At 44.5% G+C, this 19,678-nt stretch overlaps 1 protein-coding gene across 3 annotated transcripts in view; it reads left to right on the forward strand.

Moving 5' to 3' along the window:
* LPGAT1 (lysophosphatidylglycerol acyltransferase 1) overlaps positions 1-19,678 on the forward strand; it is a 152,573-nt gene that overhangs the window by 56,282 nt on the left and 76,613 nt on the right. The window contains exons 1-2 of one of the 3 annotated variants that reach the window (XM_027956306.3): positions 14,056-14,248; positions 15,162-15,426. In XM_027956306.3, coding sequence (XP_027812107.1) covers positions 15,189-15,426 — 238 coding nt within the window. In that variant the 5' untranslated portion in view covers positions 14,056-14,248; positions 15,162-15,188. Of the gene's footprint in view, positions 1-14,055; positions 14,249-14,278; positions 14,606-15,161; positions 15,427-19,678 lie in introns of those variants that run through there. The other 2 variants (XM_060396724.1, XM_060396725.1) reach the window with 2 other exon arrangements.

A 19,678-nucleotide genomic window follows, 5' to 3' on the forward strand; every position in this document is an offset into this window, starting at 1 on the left:
GAACATCTGGAAGTTCACGGTTCATGTATTGCTGAAGCCTGGCTTGGAGAATTTTGAGCATTACTTTACTAGCATGTGAGATGAGTGCAATTGTGCGGTAGTTTGAGCATTCTTTGGCATTGCCTTTCTTTGGGATTGGAATGAAAACTGACCTTTTCCAGTCCTGTGGCCACTGCTGAGTTTTCCAAATTTGCTGGCACATTGAGTACAGCACTTTCACAGCTAAAGTCTCAAATTAAAAAGACCTGCAGATGACTCTGATGATTAGGCACATTTAAAAACACTGAAATAGAGCAGGTACATTTTTGAAAGAAAGTCATTCAATTCAACATGACGTGGAGTGCTGAAACATTACTAAAACCTCATGTAAGAACTTAAACTATAGAACTACAACACCTTAAAAGGCTGCAAACTTTCAAAGTCCCATACTTTGAGAGGCAGCATTCCTAGCCTCACCCTTTGCCCATAGCCTTGTTGTGGTTTCCTTTGTTTCTGTTTTCCTTTGGCTCTGCCAGGTCGTCACGCCAGGGTGAGAGCTTTCCCTAGCTATGGAGCACTGGTTCCAGAGTGTGTGAGCCCAGTAGCTGCAGGAACCCCGGTTTAGGTGCCCGGCAGCATGTGGGGTCTTAGATCCCTGACCAGGGAACCTGAGTCCCCTGTATTGGAAGGCAGATTCTCAACTTCTGGATCAGCAGGGAAGTCTCATCCGAAGCCTTGTTTAATTCACAGTACTTGAAACAGGAGTTTGTGCCTAGAAGACCTTATAATAGTAAACCAAGGGATGAGGGACTCTGTTGATGGTTCCCAATTTACAATCAGGTTCTATTTCAAGAGAATGTACCTGAGCATTTCCCCATAGAAATAATATTCTGGGTGAGAGGATGTAGGGAGGCAGGGCCTGCCAGAATGTGGGGTGATGGAGGGTGGGCCCTTCCCGAGTGGGACCCTGTCTTCCTCCAGGACCTGTGCTGGCTGGGAGGGAGGAGCTGGGATCCCCCCAGCCCCACTCTGGAGTTTCTCCAGGCTGTGTGGTTACCAGCGGCTGATTCCTAATAATTTAGATCTCCAGTTTATGCTTTGAAGACAGAAATTAAAAGAAACAAAGGCTTTGAAAGCATGTTTTATAAACTGTTTCCTGAAGACATTTCAAAAGAAAACCACTTGTAAAGAAGTTCTTTCCTTACCCTTCTTACCTCTTTCAACCAGTAAGTACCTCAGGGGGTTATTGGTAATACCCAGCAAGGTGTGTGTGTCTGTGTGTGTGAGAGAGACAGAGACAGAGAGAGCTCTCTGTTGATCATATGGCACTGGGGAAATGCAAAATGGCATGATTTTCATTACAAGAGAGTCTCAGGCAACAGGCTCAGATCCCAAGATGACAAATCAACCTTAAACACACAGTTTGAAAAGGAGCAAGGTGGAGATTTCTGCTCCAACTTCCTATGATTTAAACTGTTGAAAACTTTGGAAAGAGCCAAGCTGCACTGCTGAAGGCTTGGATAAGAGGGGAAATTTAACCTAGGTAAAGGACAGATGATACACATTAGAGGAAACACTAAACACGCTATCAACCCTGAACAGCTTGTTGACTTTTAACGTATCAAGTTGCCCAGGAGCAGCAGTGGCAGAGGAAAGGTGGGTTGCATGGGGAAGCTGGACCTCTGCAACCTGGCTAAGGGGCTGCACGGGGACCCAGATGCAATAGAGGATCACCAACTATTTGCCAAGACTGAGTAGTTTCCTGGGCCATGGGGCTTTGAGTGCTAAAATGATGAAAGTCCTAGGTAAACTGGGAGGTACTGGTCACCTTAAGACCACAGCAGTTCTGTTTGTGATACGCTCTAGGATGAACAAGCTGTGTAACTTCTTCACACCTTCTTTCCTCTGTTTATAAGTGGAATTGTCCTGTGTCGTTTTTCCTGTAAAGGGGGAGTTTCTCTTCCTTATCAAACATCACTACTTTCACCATCCCAATACCAGAACAAAGATGCTGCACTGGTTTGTTGTTTGGTTTTCTTTTTATATTTGTGGGGAAACCCAGAGACACAGGATACTTGTGAATTAAAAGCTTCTAGCCAAGTTAAGAGTCTGTTGACAGTGGTAGGTCAGGGAATTGTGAAAGAAAGCTTGAGATATGAGATTCCATAAGGTCTCCTGAGGATAAAAATGGGAGCAGAGGAAAGGGAGAAGAAATGAGTTCAAAGCAGTTAGTCGGGGTACTCTTTTCAGAAAGAAGTCAGTGCTGGGAAATGTTGTGGACACAGTCTAGGGAAACTGCCAAGCTGGAATTTATAGACAGCAGTTTTGTCTGGAAACAAAGGGGAATCCACAGCCCTGAAAAGACCTAACTTTTCTGAGGCGCTAGACAGTGAAGTAAGATTTAGCTTTAAACTGGGGGATAGAGCTTGGAAGGACGGGGTGACTGAAAGGATCAGTTGCTGAAGGACCAGCAGATAAAGAATTGAGAAGGAGGAGATGGGAATTCTGCAGTTTGAGTGGGGTACCATGAAACTGTGGACCGGAATTTCTCAATGTGTTCAGGTTATATGTCAAGATCACTTTGTACTGTAGGCTCAGAACCAGGCAGTTAGTTATGGCTATTCACCTCAACAAGCATGCAGATGGGATGTGTGAGAGCAAATCAGGAAATCAAAACTGTGTTTGCTCTCTATCAGTGCAGTAGGTATCCAGAGGAGGGACTCTGGAGGGCCAAGGGACTCTGGACGAGAAGATGGGCTTCCAGTGGTTGTAAAAAGATGGTCAGAGAGAAAGAAGGATGACGTTCCAGGTAGGGGAACAGCCAAAGCCAAGGTATGGAATGTGTTTGCTTAAAGGGAGAGGAGGCTGTTTGGGAAGTAAATGAGAACTGAAACAGAACTTGACAGTGTTTGCCAGTCTTTAATTTCGTGGCCCTCATTGAAAATGGAGGTCATCAGTCTGCTACCCTAGAGAGCTAGGTTCTGCTGCGGGAACCCCATGGAGACACAGCAGCATGCATGGCCATTGGTTGATAGGTTCCAGGACAACGAATGAGAAATTGGATGCTAAGGTCCTGAAGTAAACCAGACAGAGACACTCAACCTTGGTTTGCTAGGACATGGAAAAACAATGGCAAAACTTGAGCAGGAAAATAAAATGTTAAAAATGGAACTTTAAGAAAAATGGACTTCCTTTGTGGCTCAGCTGGTAAAGAATCCACCTGCAATGCGGGAGACCTGGGTTCGACCCCTGGGTTGGGAAGATCCCCTGGAGAAGAGAAAGGCTACCCACTCCAGTATTCTGGCCTGGAGAATCCCATGGACTGTATAGTCCACGGGGTTCCATAGAGTCAGACATGGCTGAGTGACTTTCACTTTAAGAAAAATACTATAACCACATCATCCAGGATTGATTGGGAGTAGGGGACAGCTTGAGAATGGAGGAAGATATTAATATTAAAAGGGGCAATATTATTTTGTACAATTAGTGATTCACCTGAGGTGCTTCTAGTCACTGAAACAATCATTTTTAAAAGTTGAAACACATCTTAAGATGAAGTATTAGCAACATTTATTTCCTCTGGCTATGGTTTGGGTGAGGATGATGATGATTCACCACTCAAGATATCCAGTTAACCTAAAAAAATGAAATGATTCAGTCTGAATAGATTAAATAAACATTGAATTCAAAAAATTTTTCCTGCCAAATATAAGACACTAAGCTAGACACTGGAAAAAAAATAATGAGACAGGTGATATGGAAACTCTACTCTCAACAGACAACCTAAAATATCAAATATCCTAGCCTGTTACAATATGATAGGCACTGGGCTATAAGAATGGACACAGAGGGAGAATGAATTCTGGGGGTGGGGATGGGGTCGTGGATCCTTTGATATTTTAGCTGGACCACAAGGGGTGAATAGGATCAGAAAGACACTAAGAAGGGAAAAGCATAAACAAACAAGCAAACTAACAACAAAAAGATGCATGAGTTTGTATGTGTGAAGTTGCACAGTGCATTCTTTCAAGATGGTGAGCACTTTGGTGTGGCCACACTGTGAGGGAGGGGAAGGTGTGAGAAGAGAATGATAAGAGATGAGGCTGGAGAAGAGTAGCATCTTCTGAAACTTCCTGTCACTCTCTCTCTTTCTCTCACACTCTCAGTGGAAAACAACTTTTCTACCAGCCTCTCCTAGAGAGGCACTGTAGTGTGTGGTCTAGGCAATGGAGTCTGAGAACTAGGAATTGAGTTGCAGCCCCGCCACTTGCTGCCTAAGTGACCTGGGACTGAATGCTTAATTTCCCCACTTGTAAAATGTGAGTGTTCATGGGGTTCTCAAGCAAGAATACTGAAGTGGCTTGCCATTTCCTTCTCCAGTGGACCATGCTTTGTCAGAACTCTCCACCATGACCCGTCTGTCTTGGGTGGCCCTACACTGCGTGGCTCATAGTTTCACTGAGATAGGCAAGGCTGTGGTCCATGTGATCAGATTGGTTAGTTTTCTCTGATTGTGGTTTTCAGTCTGTCTGCCCTCTGATGGAGAAGGATAAGAGGCTTATGGAAGTTTCCTGCTGGGAGAGACTGACTGAGGGGGAACCAGGTCTTGTTCTGATGGGCGGGGCCATCCTCAGTAAATCTTTAATCCAATTTTCTGTTGATGGGTGGGGTTGTGTTCCCTCCCTGTTGTTTGACCTGAGGCCAAACTATGGTGGAGGTAAGAGGATAATGGCGACCTCCTTCAAAAGGTCCCATGATGCGCTGCTGCATTCAGTGCCCCCAGCCCTGCAGCAGGCCACTGCTGACCCATGCCTCTGCGGAGACTCCTGGACACTCATGGGCAGGTCTGGGGCACTCTCTTGTGGGGTCGCTGCTCCTTTCTCCTGGGTCCTGATGTGCACAAGATTCTGTTTGTGCCCTCCAAGAGTCTGTTTCCCAGTCCTGTGTAAGTTCTGGCAGCTCTGTTCAGTTCAGTTCAGTCACTCAGTCATGTCCGACTCTTTGCAACCCCATGAATCGCAGCACGCCAGGCCTCCCTGTCCATCACCAACTCCCAGAGTTCACTCAGACTCACATCCATCAAGTCAGTGATGCCATCCAGCCATCTCATCCTCTGTCGTCCCCTTCTCCTCCTGCCCCCAATCCCTTCCAGCATCAAAGTCTTTTCCAATGAGTCAGCTCTTCGCATGAGGTGGCCAGAGTGCTGGAGTTTCAGCTTTAGCATCATTCCTTCCAAAGAAATCCCAGGGCTGATCTCCTTCAGAATGGACTGGTTGGATCTCCTTGCAGTCCAAGGGACTCTCAAGAGTCTTCTCCAATACCACAGTTCAAAAGCATCAATTCTTCAGCGCTATGCCTTCTTCACAGTCCAACTCTCATATCCATACATGACAACTGGAAAAACCATAGCCTTGACTAGACAGACCTTAGTTGGCAAAGTAATGTCTCTGCTTTTGAATATACTATCTAGGTTGGTCATAACTTTCCTTCCAAGGAGTAAGTGTCTTTTAATTTCATGGCTACAATCACCATCTGCAGTGATTTTGGAGCCCCCAAAAATAAAGTCTGACACTGTTTCCACTGTTTCCCCATCTATTTCCCATGAAGTGATGGGACTGGATGCCATGATCTTCGTTTTCTGAATGTTGAGCTTTAAGCCAACTTTTTCACTCTCCGCTCTATTGTGGGGTTAATGGTGACCTCCTCCAAGAGGGCTTATGCCATACCCATGTCTGCTGCACCCAGAGTCCCTGTCCTTGCAGCAGGCCACTGCTGACCCGTACCTCCTCAGGAGACACTTAAACACAATTCTGTCTCAGTCTCTGTGGGATCTCTGGGTCATGGTGTGCACAAGGTATTTTTGAGCCCTCTGAGCATCTTTGGCGGGTATGGGGTTTGATTCTAAATGCGATTTCACCCCTCCTCCCATCTTGCTGGGGCTTCTCCTTTGCCCTTGGACGCGGGGTATCTCCTCAAAGTCACTTCAGTGCCACACAGCCACCGCTCCAGCACCTACCATCTTGCTGGGGCTTTGCTTCTCTGCCCTTGGCCGTGGGATATCTCCTTATATTTGCTCCAGCGTGACATTGTACAGGAGGCAATGGTCAAAACCAACACCAAGAAAAAGAAATGCAAAAAGGCAAAATGGTTATCTGAGGAGGCCTTACATATAGCTATGAAAAGAAGAGAAGCAAAAGGCAAAGGAGAAAAGGAAAGGTATACCCATTTGAATGCAAAGTTCCAAAGTATAGCAAGGAGAGATAAGAAAGCCTTCCTCAGTGATCAATGCAAAGAAATAGAGGAAAACAATAGAATAGGAAAGACTAGAGATCTCTTCAAGAAAAATAGAGATACCAAGAGAACATTTCATACAAAGATGGGCACAATAAAGGATAGAAATGGTATGGACCTAACAGAAGCAGAAGATATTAAGAAGAGGTGGCAAGAATACACAGAAGAACTATACAAAAAAGATCTTCATGACCCAGATAATCACGATGGTGTGATCACTCACCTAGAGCCAGACATGTGAAGTCAAGTGGGCCTTAGGAAGCATCGTTACAAACAAAGTTTGTGGAGGTAATGAAATTCCAGTTGAGCTATTTCAAATCCTAAAAGATGATTCTGTGGAAGTCCTGAACTCAATATGCCACAATTTCCAATATGCAAATTTGGAAAACTCAGCAGTGGCCACAGGACTGGAAAAGGTCAGTTTTCATTCCAATCCTAAAGAAAGGCAATGCCAAAGAATGCTCAAACTACTGCACAGTTGATCTCATCTCACATGCTGGCAAAGTAATGCTGAAAATTCTCCAAACCAGGCTTCAACAGTACTTGAACCATGAACTTCCAGATGTTCAAGCTGGATTTAGAAAAGGCAGAGGAGCCAGAGATCAAATTGCCAACATCTGCTGGATCATTGAAAAAGCAAGAGAGTTCCAGAAAAACATCTACTTCTGCTTTATTGACTATGCCAAAGCCTTTGACTATGTGGATCTCAACAAACTATGGAAAATTCTGAAAGAGATGGGCATACCAGAACACCTGACCTGCCTCCTGAGAAATCTGTATGCAGGTCAAGAAGCAACAGTTAGAACTGAACATGGAACAACAGACTGGTTCCAAATAGGAAAAGGAGTATGTCAAGGCTGTATATTGTCATCCTGCTTATTTAACTTCTATGCAGAGTACATCATAAGAAATGCTGGGCTGGAAGAAGCAGAAGCTGCAATCAAGATTGCTGGGAGAAATATCAATAACCTTAGATACACAGAAGACACCACCCGTAAGGCAGAAAGTAAAGAAGAACTAAAGAGCCTCTTGATGAAAGTGAAAGAGGAGAGTGAAAAAGTTGGCTTTAAACTCAACATTCAGAAAACTAAGATCATGGCATCTGGTCCTATCACTTCATGGCAAATAGATGGAGAAACAGTGGAAACAGTGTCAGACTTTATTTTTTTGGCTCCAAAATCCCTGCAGATGGTGACTGCAACCATGAAATTAAAAGACGCTTGCTCCTTGGAAAAAAAGTTGTAACCAACCTAGACAGCATATTAAAAAGCAGAGACATTACTTTGCCAACAATAATCCATCTCGTCAAAGCTACGGTTTTTCCAATAGTCATGTATGGATGTGAGAGTTGGACTATAAAGAAAGCTGAGTGCCAAAGAGTTGATGCTTTTGAACTGTGGTATTGGAGGAGACTCACCCTTGGATAGCAAGGAGATCCAACCAATCCATCCTAAAGGAAATCAGTCCTGAATACTCAGTGGAAGGGCTGATGTTGAAGCTGAAACTCCAATACTTTGGCCACCTGATGCGAAGAGCTGACTCATTTGAAAAGACCCTGATGCTGGGAAAGATTGAAGGCAGGAGGAGAAGGGGATGATAGAGAGTGAGATGGTTGGATCACCAATTCATCGGACATGAGTTTGAATGAACTCCGGGAGTTGGTGATGGACAGGGAGGCCTGGACTGCTGCAGTCCATGGAGTCGCAAAGAGTCGGACACGACTGAGCAACTGAACTGAACTGAAAATGTGGATGACAGTATGGTCCTTATAAGGTCTTTGTGAAGCATGAATGAGTTGATGCCTGGAAAGCAAGCACTGAGAACAGGGCCGGCAGTGTTGAAAGTGATTAATAAATGTCAACGATTATTACTACTGTAACATAATCATGAATATCAGGTTATTTCAGTTCTTATGTTAGGAAAAGCCAATTTTAAATTTGGATTTGTCTTATTCTTACGGGTACTACATAGTTTTATAGCTTCTGTCAGTTAGGAACTTGCTGAAATAGACTCTCCAAAATATCTTACAGGAATACTTCTCCACAACTGTACCTAGGAATCTACCAATAGAAATGCTTTTTTTTTTTTTTTAAGGAAGTCCTTTATAAAATGTTAATACTTTAGGAAGTGGAAATGTGTGTTTCAGCCATTCGCAACTCAGCAGGGATTAGTTTACCCCACTAGGCAAGAAAGACAATGCTGAAATGCAATGTTGGATAGGTGAGAAAATAGGTTCTAGCTTAGAATGTTGTCTGTTGGGGGTGGGGGTCTTAGATGGGGTCTTCAGTGCCCCTTGGAAACTAGGGACCGTTTCAGTATCAAGAGGGGAAAAGGAAATTAGTCGAAGAGGAGAAGGACATAGGAAGGAAAAGAGAATTGTTTACTTCACAGTATTGTTTAAAGTCAATCTTGTTAATAAAAAGAGTTGCTGAAATGGCTTTAATAAGGCTGCTGTCAAATCTTATCTAGAAAATGTTAAGGTTACAAGCCCTAACATACTTCATGGAAAATGATTATGGATACTAATATAGAAGATAAATTATATATGGTATATTTCATATTATATATATATATTTAGATATATATGTGGCAGGCTTCCCTGGTAGCTCAGATGGTAAAGAATCTGCCTGCAATGCAGAAGACCCAGCTTCAATCCCTGGGTTCAGAAGATCCTCTGGAAAAGGGCATGGCAACCCACTCCTATTCTTGTCTGGGAAATCCCATGGACAGAACAGCCTGTCAGGCTACAGTTCATGGGCGTCACAAAGAGTCAGACACCACTGAGCGACTAACCCTTTCAAGCTTCACTTTCCTTTTCACGATACGTATGTATTTCCCTTTTTGTCTGAAGTTAAATCTGACAACACTCAGAATGCATGACTGTCTTAGGGGCTAATTTCTAGGTTGCAACTGTGTCTAGTGATGTGGGGGCCTTTGTCAAGTCGTTGAATGTTTTATGAAACTGCTGGTTGGGTTTACCCTAGAGAGAAATAGTTCAGTGGAGCTTTAGTGCAGAAACTGGCACAGGTAGCTGAAATGTTTTTTTAATTGCCACCAGGAAAAAGAGAGGGCCCAGAAGGATTCTTCAGCCCGAGGGAGCCCCTCCTTGGTTATAACCTAATTTGCTGTGTGCATGTGGACCAGATGGATGGAATTAAACCTTCTTGGGTGTCATGGTTAAATCGTTTTAAAATGTCTGGAGACTCCTGGAAATGTAAGAAGTCATATTTCTCTTTCAAAGGATCATCCTCTTATGGTTCAATTGTGAGCTTTGAAACTGAAATGATAACTCCTGTGGCTATAGGGTGGGGTCTCTATGTTTTCCTTCTTCCTTTATTGGGCTTTACTATATAGAAAGATTGTAAAATTCTCAGTTTATGTTTGTGTTTTGATAAAGCCAGCTCTAAGGTAGTTGGAGAGGGGACTGGAGGCTAGTTAATCTTTGAAGAAAGTCCCTGCTTTCTACAGATCTTCTGTCCTGAAGAACTGGTCATCCCAATCTTCTTGTTACAGTTGTTCAGAGCCTTTACACATCTATCTGCCTGTGGTATTGTGGAAATAACCTATAGAAACATCTCAGGAGGCTGCATCAGTAAGTTGAAATATGGTGGAGAAAAAAATGTAGGCTAGAGGGAAGTATCATATGTAGGGTAAGAGAATACAGACCTGGGCTTGATTCCTGGTTTGGGAAGATCCGCTGGAGGAGGAAATGGCAATCCACTCCAGTATTCTTGCCTGGAGAATCCCATGGACAGAGGAGCCTGGCAGTCTACAGTCCATGGGGTTGCAAAGAGTCAGACACGACTGAGTGACTAACACTTTCACTTTTCAAAAGAACACAAACCATATATCTTAAGTGAAATATGAAATACAAGAGATAAATATAAGCATCATCTGAAATTGTTCCCTGAAGAAGCCAGCCCAAATTATCCATTGTAGGTACTGAATTGTCTGGAAGCTAAACACACTACTGTGATAAAAAATGTTAAAAAGATAAGCCCTCTCAATCACCCTGGGCAATAAAACAGGGCATATCTACACCTGGAATACCATGTCTTGTTCTATATACTTAGCTTCAAGATAAGTCTAATGAAGTTGGAGTCAGTCAAGAGGGGACCAGCTGACTGGTTAGGGTTTCTACATCCCTCCCATAAAGCTACTGTAAAGAATCTGTCTGCAATGCAGGAGACCTAATGTCAGGGAGATTGTTCGATTCCTATGTCAGGGAGATCCCCTGGAGAAGGAAATGGCAACCCACTCCAGTATTCTTGCCTGGAGAATCCCATGGACAGAGGAGCTTTGTGGGCTATATTCCATGGGGTCACAAGAGTCAGACATGACCTAGTGACTAAACCACCACCACCAAAGAGTAGAAGGAGGATATTATGGGTGACTCTTGTCCCCCTAAAATTCATATATTGAAGTCATAACCTTCGGTACTTCTGAACCTGGCTGTATTTGGAGACAGGGCCTTTAAAGAGGTAATTAAATTAAATGGGGTCATTAAGGTGGGTTCTAATCCAACATGACTAGTATAAGGACTATGGTCCTTGAAAGAAGAGACTGGGACACAAGAATGACACCAGAGGCCTGCACGCATAGACAGATGACTATGGTCATCCACAAGACAAGGTGAGAGGCTTCAGAAGAAACAAACCCTGCCAACACCTTGATCTGTGATTTCCAGCTTTTGCAAGTGCTAGAAATAAATTTCTGTTGTTTAAGCTCCCCAGTCTGTGATATTTTGTTTCGCAGCCCTAGCAAACTAGTACAGATGAGAACAGATATGATTGAATTATTTAAAATCATGAAAGGTCAAGAAAAGGTGATAATGTCAGGATACTTCTCGGTCAGAGTTTCTTAAAGCAAGATCTGCCTACTCTGCCTGCATTAGAACCACCTATGGTTTTTTTTTGTTTGTTTGTTTTTTGTTTTTTTAAAGAAGCAGGTTCTCCAGCTCCTCTGAACCTAGAGTATGAAAATTTTTCTGATATGAGGTTCAAGAATCTCTCTTTTTGGTAGGCACCATAAGTGATGTTGAGCTTTGGAAGAAATGATGCTAAAGCTGAAGCTCCAGTACTTTGGCCACCTCATGTGAAGAATTGACTCATTGGAAAAGACTCTGATGCTGGGAGGGATTGGGGGCAGGAGGAGAAGGGGACGACAGAGGATGAGATGGCTGAATGGCATCATGGACTCGATGGATGTGAGTCTGAGTGAACTCCGGGAGATGGTGATGGACAGGGAGGCCTGGTGTGCTGCGATTCATGGGGTCGCAAAGAGTCGGACACGACTGAGCGACTGAACTGAACTGAACTGATAAGTGATGTTTCTGCACGCTAAAGTTTGACACCTGCTGTGAAAGGTCCTCCCCAACCTCTGGCCCTTTTCTGGGCATGACTGATTGATACTAATTACATCTCAGCAAGTGCTGGTGTATCTGGAGCTCTGGCAGATGCTCTGTAATCCAGGAACCAGGTACAGATCACATTGTAGGTTATGTCTCCCCAGGTGTCAGCCAGCATTTGCCAGCATGTGGAGAATGTTGAATGGGATGGACCTAATGGAATCTTAGGGGAGTTTACTCTTGATTCCCAGAAGAAATATGTGTCTTACCTATCTTATCCACTTAATAATACTATGACATATTTTAAACAATCAATAAACAGTATATATATTATTTTTATCATGAGATTTATTTTAAGATGCTATTACCTTGGCACCTAAATTCTCAAAGGAAACATTGATACAAAGAATAGAAAGGTCATATTTAACTTGTCTATTGCTATTCATCACTTGAACTTATACAGAAAGACATGGCCTGTGCCTTTTTATGCTCTGTACAGTTAGAATATAATATTGGTGAAATAAACAACATCTATAAATAAAAACAAATTAATACTAAATGGAAAGAAATCTAATCAACTATTCCAGCCAGGCTCCCAGGCTCTGTGCTTTCATATTTTCTCATCACCCAAGGGAATAGGAAATACTCTTTCACATGTCCCTAAGGTGAATTTTCTTTCTTTGACCTGTGAGCCAAAGAGGAGCTGAAGGACTGAGAGAAAGAGAGAGGCCATTGAGAGTCTGAAGCAAACACAGTGATAAACATTTTGTAGGAAGAGTAAGTGGCATTCTGATTTAAATATGGCAGGTCACCATGGCAGGGCACCAAAAAAAAAAAAAGTGCCCCTCCTCAATTTACAAATGTGATTAAGGGATATAACAAGATTTTATACTTTTTTTTAAAATACTGAAAATTAGTAGGCCATATGCGGAGAAGGAAATGGCAACCCACTCCTGTATTCTTGCCTAGAGATTCCTGTGGACACAGGAGCCTGGTGGGCTCCTGTCCATAGGGTCACACAGAGACGGACACGACTGAAGCGACTTAGCATGCATGGATGCACTGGAGAGGGAAATGGCAACCCACTCCAGTATTCTTGCCTGGAGAATCCCAGGGACAGAGAAGCCTGGTGGGCTGCCGTCTATGGCGTCGCACAGAGGACACGACTAAAGCGACTTAGCAGCAGCAGCAGCAGCAGACCGTATGAGAATGTGTAGGTGGGGAGGTCGTTGGGCTCTGTCTTTATTTTTCTTCTGGTGGTCCAGCCTTTGAAACAGAATGCAACTACAGTATCTTGGGAATGACCCAGCCCTGTCCAGGGGTACCTATGGACACCAATTTTTGAGCACTCGCTCAATGACAGTTACTGCTTACCTGCTTTTCCCTCTTTGACTAACCAAATTTTAGTGTCTCTGTGTAGACCACTCATTCCCACTGGATTCTTTGGGGGTGTTGTAGGGAGCAGGAGGATGGATGGGACACTGGAACTATCATTAATATTCCATGTGCTTTCCAGGAACGAGAGATCTGGCACTTAACATGAATTGATTTTAAACTCTAAACCTTAATCCTCTGGAGAGAGTCAGAAGAAAAGCCGTGAGAGCAGCTGGGTTTCATTAGGAAAGAAAAGAGGGCATTCAGTCTTCGAGGAGGACAGTTTCCCAGCCCGGGCAGTGATCTGGTTTGTCAAGAAGAGAGAGAGAGCCCTCACAATGAAAAACCGCTGTTTCGGCAGAAAAGCGGCTCTAAATCTGGACCAAATCACTCTCGTGTAGTGGAAGGGTTGGAGCTCGTTGCTAGATCTTTCCGAGCGGCTCTCTTCCTCGGTCCCGGGCTAAGCCAGGTCCCGGCCTAGGGACCAGGCGGGCCCCAAGGGCCTCGACCCACGGGCAGCGGGGACCCGGCGCCGGCGGCGGTGGCGCGAGCGGGAGGGCGGACGACGGCCGCCGCGCCTTCATTAGAGGGCGCTCTGGGGGCGGCTCTGCAGCAGTGCAGACTCCCGCCGCTTCCTCCCCGCTGCCCCTCCCCGCCAGCCCCGGCGAAACGCGGCCAGGCCCCGGGGACCGAGTCTCGGCGCCGCCGGGGGCCGGGTGCGGGCCGCGCCGCTCCTCCTTCCGCCGGCCATGCAGTCTTCCGGCTCCTCTGGCTCCCGCAGCCCGGGCCGGGGCCGGGCCGGCCCGAGGTGAGTGCGGGCTCGGCGGGTGCAGGCCCCGCGGCTGCCGCAGGCTGGGCCCCGGGAGGCGCTGTGGCGTGGGGTGGGGGGGAGGCGGGGAACGGGTGTCGTCGTCGCGTGGCCCGGGGAGGAGGCGGCGGCGGCGGCATGAGGGACGAGGGCGCGGTAGGCCCCAAGGAGGAGGCGGGGGCGCGGGGCATCCGCCCGCCTCCCTGGGACCCGCCCCGGTGACAGGTCCGGCCTCAGAGTCCCCGCCGTCCCCTCTGTCCGCAGGCAGCCGCGAGGGGAGTAGGGCGCCTTCGCGCCCGCTCGCGCCGCACCTCGGCCGCCGCCGCCGCCGCGTCCATGACCGCGACCCCCCGGCCGAGGACACCCGCCGCCGCCGCCGCGCCTCGGGCCGCCCACCCCCGGCCCCGCCGGTCCCCGCGCTCTGCCGCCCGCCGCCCGCGCCCGCTGAGGTGAGCCCGGCGCGCGGCCCGACCCCTCCCACACCTCGGACCGCGGCCGCCCCAGCCGCCCCCTGACTGAAGCGCCGCGGTCGCCTCTTCCCCGCTCCTTTCATCACCCCCGGCTCCCCTGCGCTCCGGCCGCGGACGGGGCTCGTCGTCCCCGGCGCTGCGCCTCCTGCCGCCGCCGCCGCCGCTCCCCTCCCCCTACTCGCGTTCTTCCTCCTTTTCGCCTTATTATCGCCCACTTTCTTCCTCTCACCCGCTCACGCTTTTGCCCGCTTTTCTGGTCCCCCACCTTTCCCCCACCCTCCTCCACACACCTAAGGAAAAAGGAACGCCAGCCCCGATTTGCGGCAAATGAACCATGTTAGCGTAACTCTTTTTTTTTTTTTTTTTTTGCTAATGCGAGAGACCGTTATAAAGGATGAATCGGTGCAGAAGGGTGGTGGTGAGGGTCCCGGTCTGGATCGAGAGGTGCCCGCTCCAGGCTTCTCTTCACCCCCGTCAGTTAGGGAGCTGCCGAAGGCGTGTGAGGCAGGTCGCTGTGTTGTTTCTTCCTCAAAGTCCAACCGAAGACTGCAGTGAGACGCGGTTGCGGGCCGGCCGCTGAGGAGTTGGTGGGAATAGTGTTATCATTTGCTAAATATATTATGACATAGCCTGTGCCTCCGTGAACAGCTCCCTTGACCTTGTGGGGCTCCTCCTCCGCTGGCTGTCCGTCCCCCTCTGGAATTTCCCGGACGGATCGCTGAGGTACTACAGCGGGGGGGGGGGGGGGGGGAGCTTAGATCCTCGATTTTTCTTTTCTTTTCTTTTTTTTTTTTTTTATTTGTTTTTGTGCTGGAGGTGATTTCTCTATTAGTGACTGTCTAGATGTGTTCACTCCGTTTTCCTTTTTAAATGGATTTTCTTTTCACCTCAGCGAGACAGGACAGACTTCGATGTGAGAATGGCTGTGACTCTGGAAGAAGCTCCGTGGCTGGGCTGGATCTTGGTGAAAGCCCTGGTGAGGTTTGCCTTCATGGTCGCCAACAACCTGGTTGCAATTCCATCCTACCTCTGCTATATAATCGTGCTTCTGCCCCTTCGACTGCTGGACAGCAAGCGGTACTGGTACCTTGAAGGAATGATGTACAAATGGCTTTTAGGAATGGTGGCTTCTTGGGGATGGTATGCTGGATATACAGGTAAGAGCATGAACAGTTTTTAAAATGCATATTTAAAAATGTGTAATGTTCGCCTTAAATCAGGAGCCATGTTTTTTTTTTAAAAAAATTCGTATTACACTTCAAGTGGAAGATGCTTTGACTATTGTAAACACAGAGACCAATTCTATTGAGGTTTTTTTTTTTTTTAAGAATCCTAATTTAGAAAGGATGATATTTTCAAAAGTATAATTTCATAATTATATATTGATAAATGCCTCAAATAATGGCTTTTAATGATTGACATGTACTAAAACCCATCAGTGTAAGCCGTCCTAGAGGAGTAAGAGTGAGTTTTATAGGACTTCAGGGGTTATAAAATGGAAAGGTAAGATGTTTAGCTCATAATCATTGGGCATTAAGAAAAAGTACTGAGCCCTATTTGTGCTAAGATGGTTTAATAAAAGTTTTTTCATTTAATGGTGTATTGTACTTGTGTTCACATTTGAAGCCAAGCAAAGGGTGGCTTTTTTCTGTTATGTATGTTTCCTTTGTTTACTAGAATCTATATCTTATCTGATAATTTTATATTAGAATATTAAATGTAAGAAATTAAGTTTTATCCCTGTTAAGCTAATATATCTTCAGAGTGTCTTTTAATAGATTTTTATTTCTGCAAGCGTAATACTATTCTAAAGTGAATTTTAAAGAACTGAATGAGAAGCAGTGTTTATTTTCTGCTTATAAGCCTTACAGGCTTTGAGAACTTGTGCCCTGGTTGTGAAAATTGTGTACTATTATATTTATTTGACATTTCCCTCTAAAAAGCAGGATAACAAAAAAAGCATTCAGGTTTCTGGCCCTTGTCTTGGACACTGAGGCTTTATCATAGAATTTTATAACCGGTAAGCTCCTTAGAGATAGTGCCACAGATGCTGCGGTCAGTGGAGTCTGCCGGTCATATCTTGGAAGAGTGAGCAGGGTACTTTTAGGGTTGAACAGCACGGCAGATCCCCACTTAAAATTTTCTGTCTCCCTCTTTCCTGCCCAGGCGACATCCGCAGATTTTATGTACACACACAAGGGCACTGACAACACACAGCTTTTATGGAGTCTGAAAGTCTCTTGCTAGGTTAGAGTGCTCTTAGTTGCCCCAGATGAAGCCTTTTCTCCTTCTGGCAATGCCATTTATTATTCTGCAAGATCCGAACCCCCAGGGATAGTATACGCATTGCTTCTTTGTTATGTATCTTGTTGAGATTCCAGTGGTCTTTAGATATGGTAGGTGAACTTCTGGTCCTCTTTGGGGGGACCCGGTGGTAGTAGCAGTAGCAGGAGAGAAAAGAAAACAAAGTAAAAATGAAGTTTTTGCCTATGGTGCTGAATTTTTACCTGTGCTGCACTGCTGTCATAGAATCGCTTTGCTCTGTAGAGTCTGAGCTTCCCCCAATATGCTATGCGGTACTAGTGGTTTGTTCTTTGCATAATATACTTAAGTTTGCTTGTTTTAAATGAGCTCATAGTATTTCTAGATATAAGTTCTAGAAGTTCATTCTACTTAAAAATAATGAAATTACTGAAACATTTGTGCCTGTGTGTGTAAGTGTTAGCATGATGAGAAGCTGGAAAAAAATAACTTGGCATTGACCTTGAGATTGTAAGGAGTTCAGTGGTGCTGACTGAAGTTAAAGTTAATTATGTATGGCTACAACAAGGCTGCAGCATAATTTTTAAGCATATTTTCTTGGAATGTTTCTTCCTTGCTGCCTATAAAACCACGCAATTTCTTTGGCCACCTGCTTGGAAGGTGGTCTTGGCATGCTCTGCGTATTTTAGTCTCTCTGAAGCATCTGCTCTCCTTCAAGGTACTGCTTTTTGACCATTTGATTGGTTTGTCTCATTTAAATATAGAATATCTTGGTATGTGCATTTTAAATAGTCTTCCTAATAGGTAGACTACTTCTCAAAGGTCTGGTCATAATAGAACACAGACAAGGTCAAACAAATATAGGAATGACTTTTGTTTAAAGCCACAACTGGGTCTAAAGAAGCAAACATAAGCAGGGGTTGATGAGCAGATATACACACAAGGGGGTTGTGTTGGGCTTTGTTTGGATTATATGTTTCATTTCTTACCTTTATATCAAGGAGAGGGTGGGCCTGAGTTTTTTTTTCATCTTCCCCTTTCCCTGTTTTTAAGTTTCACACATGGAAGATTGAGCATTGCCAAAGCAATGCTGCTCAGTGTATCTAGTATGTTTATGTTTTAGAATAAAAATTGCCAGACTTTGTTGAAAAACCACTTCTAAGGAAACCTTAAATGTTAATTAGCTAACTGTTAACTAGGAAACTGAAAATTGAATATTGGTATAGAATATCAAATTTTCAAGTTGTGACATTCAGTCTAAGGTAAGTGAATTACTCAGCTTTGCTGCGGAAGACTTATGTTGATTATATAATCTACACTGCCCCATATAGTAGCTGCCAGCCGTATTTGACTATTTAAATTAATTGAAATAAATTTAAAACTCAGTTTCTCATTCACACCAACCACATTCCAAGTGCTCAGTACTAGGTGTCAAGCGGCTTCTGTAGTAGACAGTAGAGATAACAGAACTTTCCATCATCACAGGAAGTTCTGTTGAATAGAGCTGATAAATAGTGGGTGTGACTTTTTCCTATTTCTTAGAAAAAGTGCATTTTATCTTTATAAAAGAATGTTTTTCTTAACATAATTCTAAACAGATTTCTTTGGGGGAAGACAGGAAGATTTATTACTTTTATAATATTGTCCTTTAATTTGAGGAAAATATCACACAAAAAATGAGTCCTTTAAACTCAAACACACTTCTTGGATAGAGAGTGGTGAGACTAGTTAAGTCTAAGAACTTAACTAGATGTTCTTGTACTTGATTTGTGTTCTCAGACCTGGAGTGCTATCTGTGGACCCAGAAGAGGGAAAGGATTTTCTGGTCTCTCTGCCCATTTCTGATTTTACATTTTCTGTCCAGGGGAACACATTTCTTGAAAGAACTCTGAGGACGCTGGGGTTTCTCATCTCTAGTTCGCTACTAGGTAGTGATGATTGTTGTGACCACATTTCCTTCAATGGCAAGTGCTTGGCAAGTGCCAAGCCTCTCATGTTGAGGGAAAGTTGTATACTGCCTTGGTCCCTTATTTCAAGAGCAAACTAAAAGACCTACTCCTTAATGATTCACATCTACCTGCCTTATTCAGAGCCAGGATAAATCAGCATACTCCTTCGTCTTCAGTTTAAGTAAAGATTGGCAAATCTCAATGAGCTATTTCTTTGAAATAATATGTTTATTTAAAATAGATTATTATGATTTTCATTCATTTCTTTTAATAAATACATTGTTCCCCATCCAAACACATCTAATTAAAGCCTCTTACACAAAATCCTTGAAAAATATTCACTGCAAGTAGAAGCTCCAAAATTGCTTATGCAGGATGAGGGGAGTCTTTTGGGCCACAGTCTGGCTGGAAGAAAGCGAGGTGCCAGGGACTTAGCACCAAGCTATCTTTGCTTCACAATCCTCGTTTCCCTTGGATTGGGAATTTACTTGGATGGCTGATGGGGATTAGGTTTAGCTTCCTCCCACTCCCCAGGGGACAGCTGTCATGGCTCCATGTTAGTCTTTGGGGGTGCTATTTGATTATTTGATAGTGTTTTATGTTTTTTTTTGCTGGGATATTCATTGTGTGAGGAAAATTAATTATTAGGAATTTTGTCTGCCTGACATTTAAGAGTTTTAATCTAGCATAGTATTTTTCCACTTTTGAGCCATAAACCTATTTAATGTGTCAGGACGAACATAAAAAAAAAAAAAGTGAAATAGAAAAGATCAGAAGTATATGTATTTGTACTAGGTGGGTGGTTGTTAGTCTCTCAGTCATGTCTGACTCTTTGTAACCACATGGATTGTAGCCCTCCAGGCTCCTCTATCCATGGGATTCTCTACTTCAAGAATACTAGAGTGAGTCGCAGTGCTACAGATTTCTTTTTTTTTTTTTTTTGCTGTGAGCCCTGTTAGCATTTGAAAGACATTCTTCTGGTGGAAAGAGAACTGAAATTTAGAATTTTGGGAGTCAGCTGTCTTGGTCTAGCTTTAACTTTAACATCTCTACCTACTAGTTAGTAGGAGGGAGAGCCTTACCTGCTCTGTGCCTGGCGGCTGTGAGCTCCCTATAGACAGAGATGTAGTGTTCTTTATACTCCTAGAACCCAGTTCATTGCCTGATGCTCACAGGGTGCTCTATAAGTGTTCTAAGT

The sequence above is a fragment of the Ovis aries genome, chromosome 12 (genome assembly GCF_016772045.2).
Source record: "Ovis aries strain OAR_USU_Benz2616 breed Rambouillet chromosome 12, ARS-UI_Ramb_v3.0, whole genome shotgun sequence".
Taxonomy (NCBI): Eukaryota; Metazoa; Chordata; class Mammalia; order Artiodactyla; family Bovidae; genus Ovis; species Ovis aries.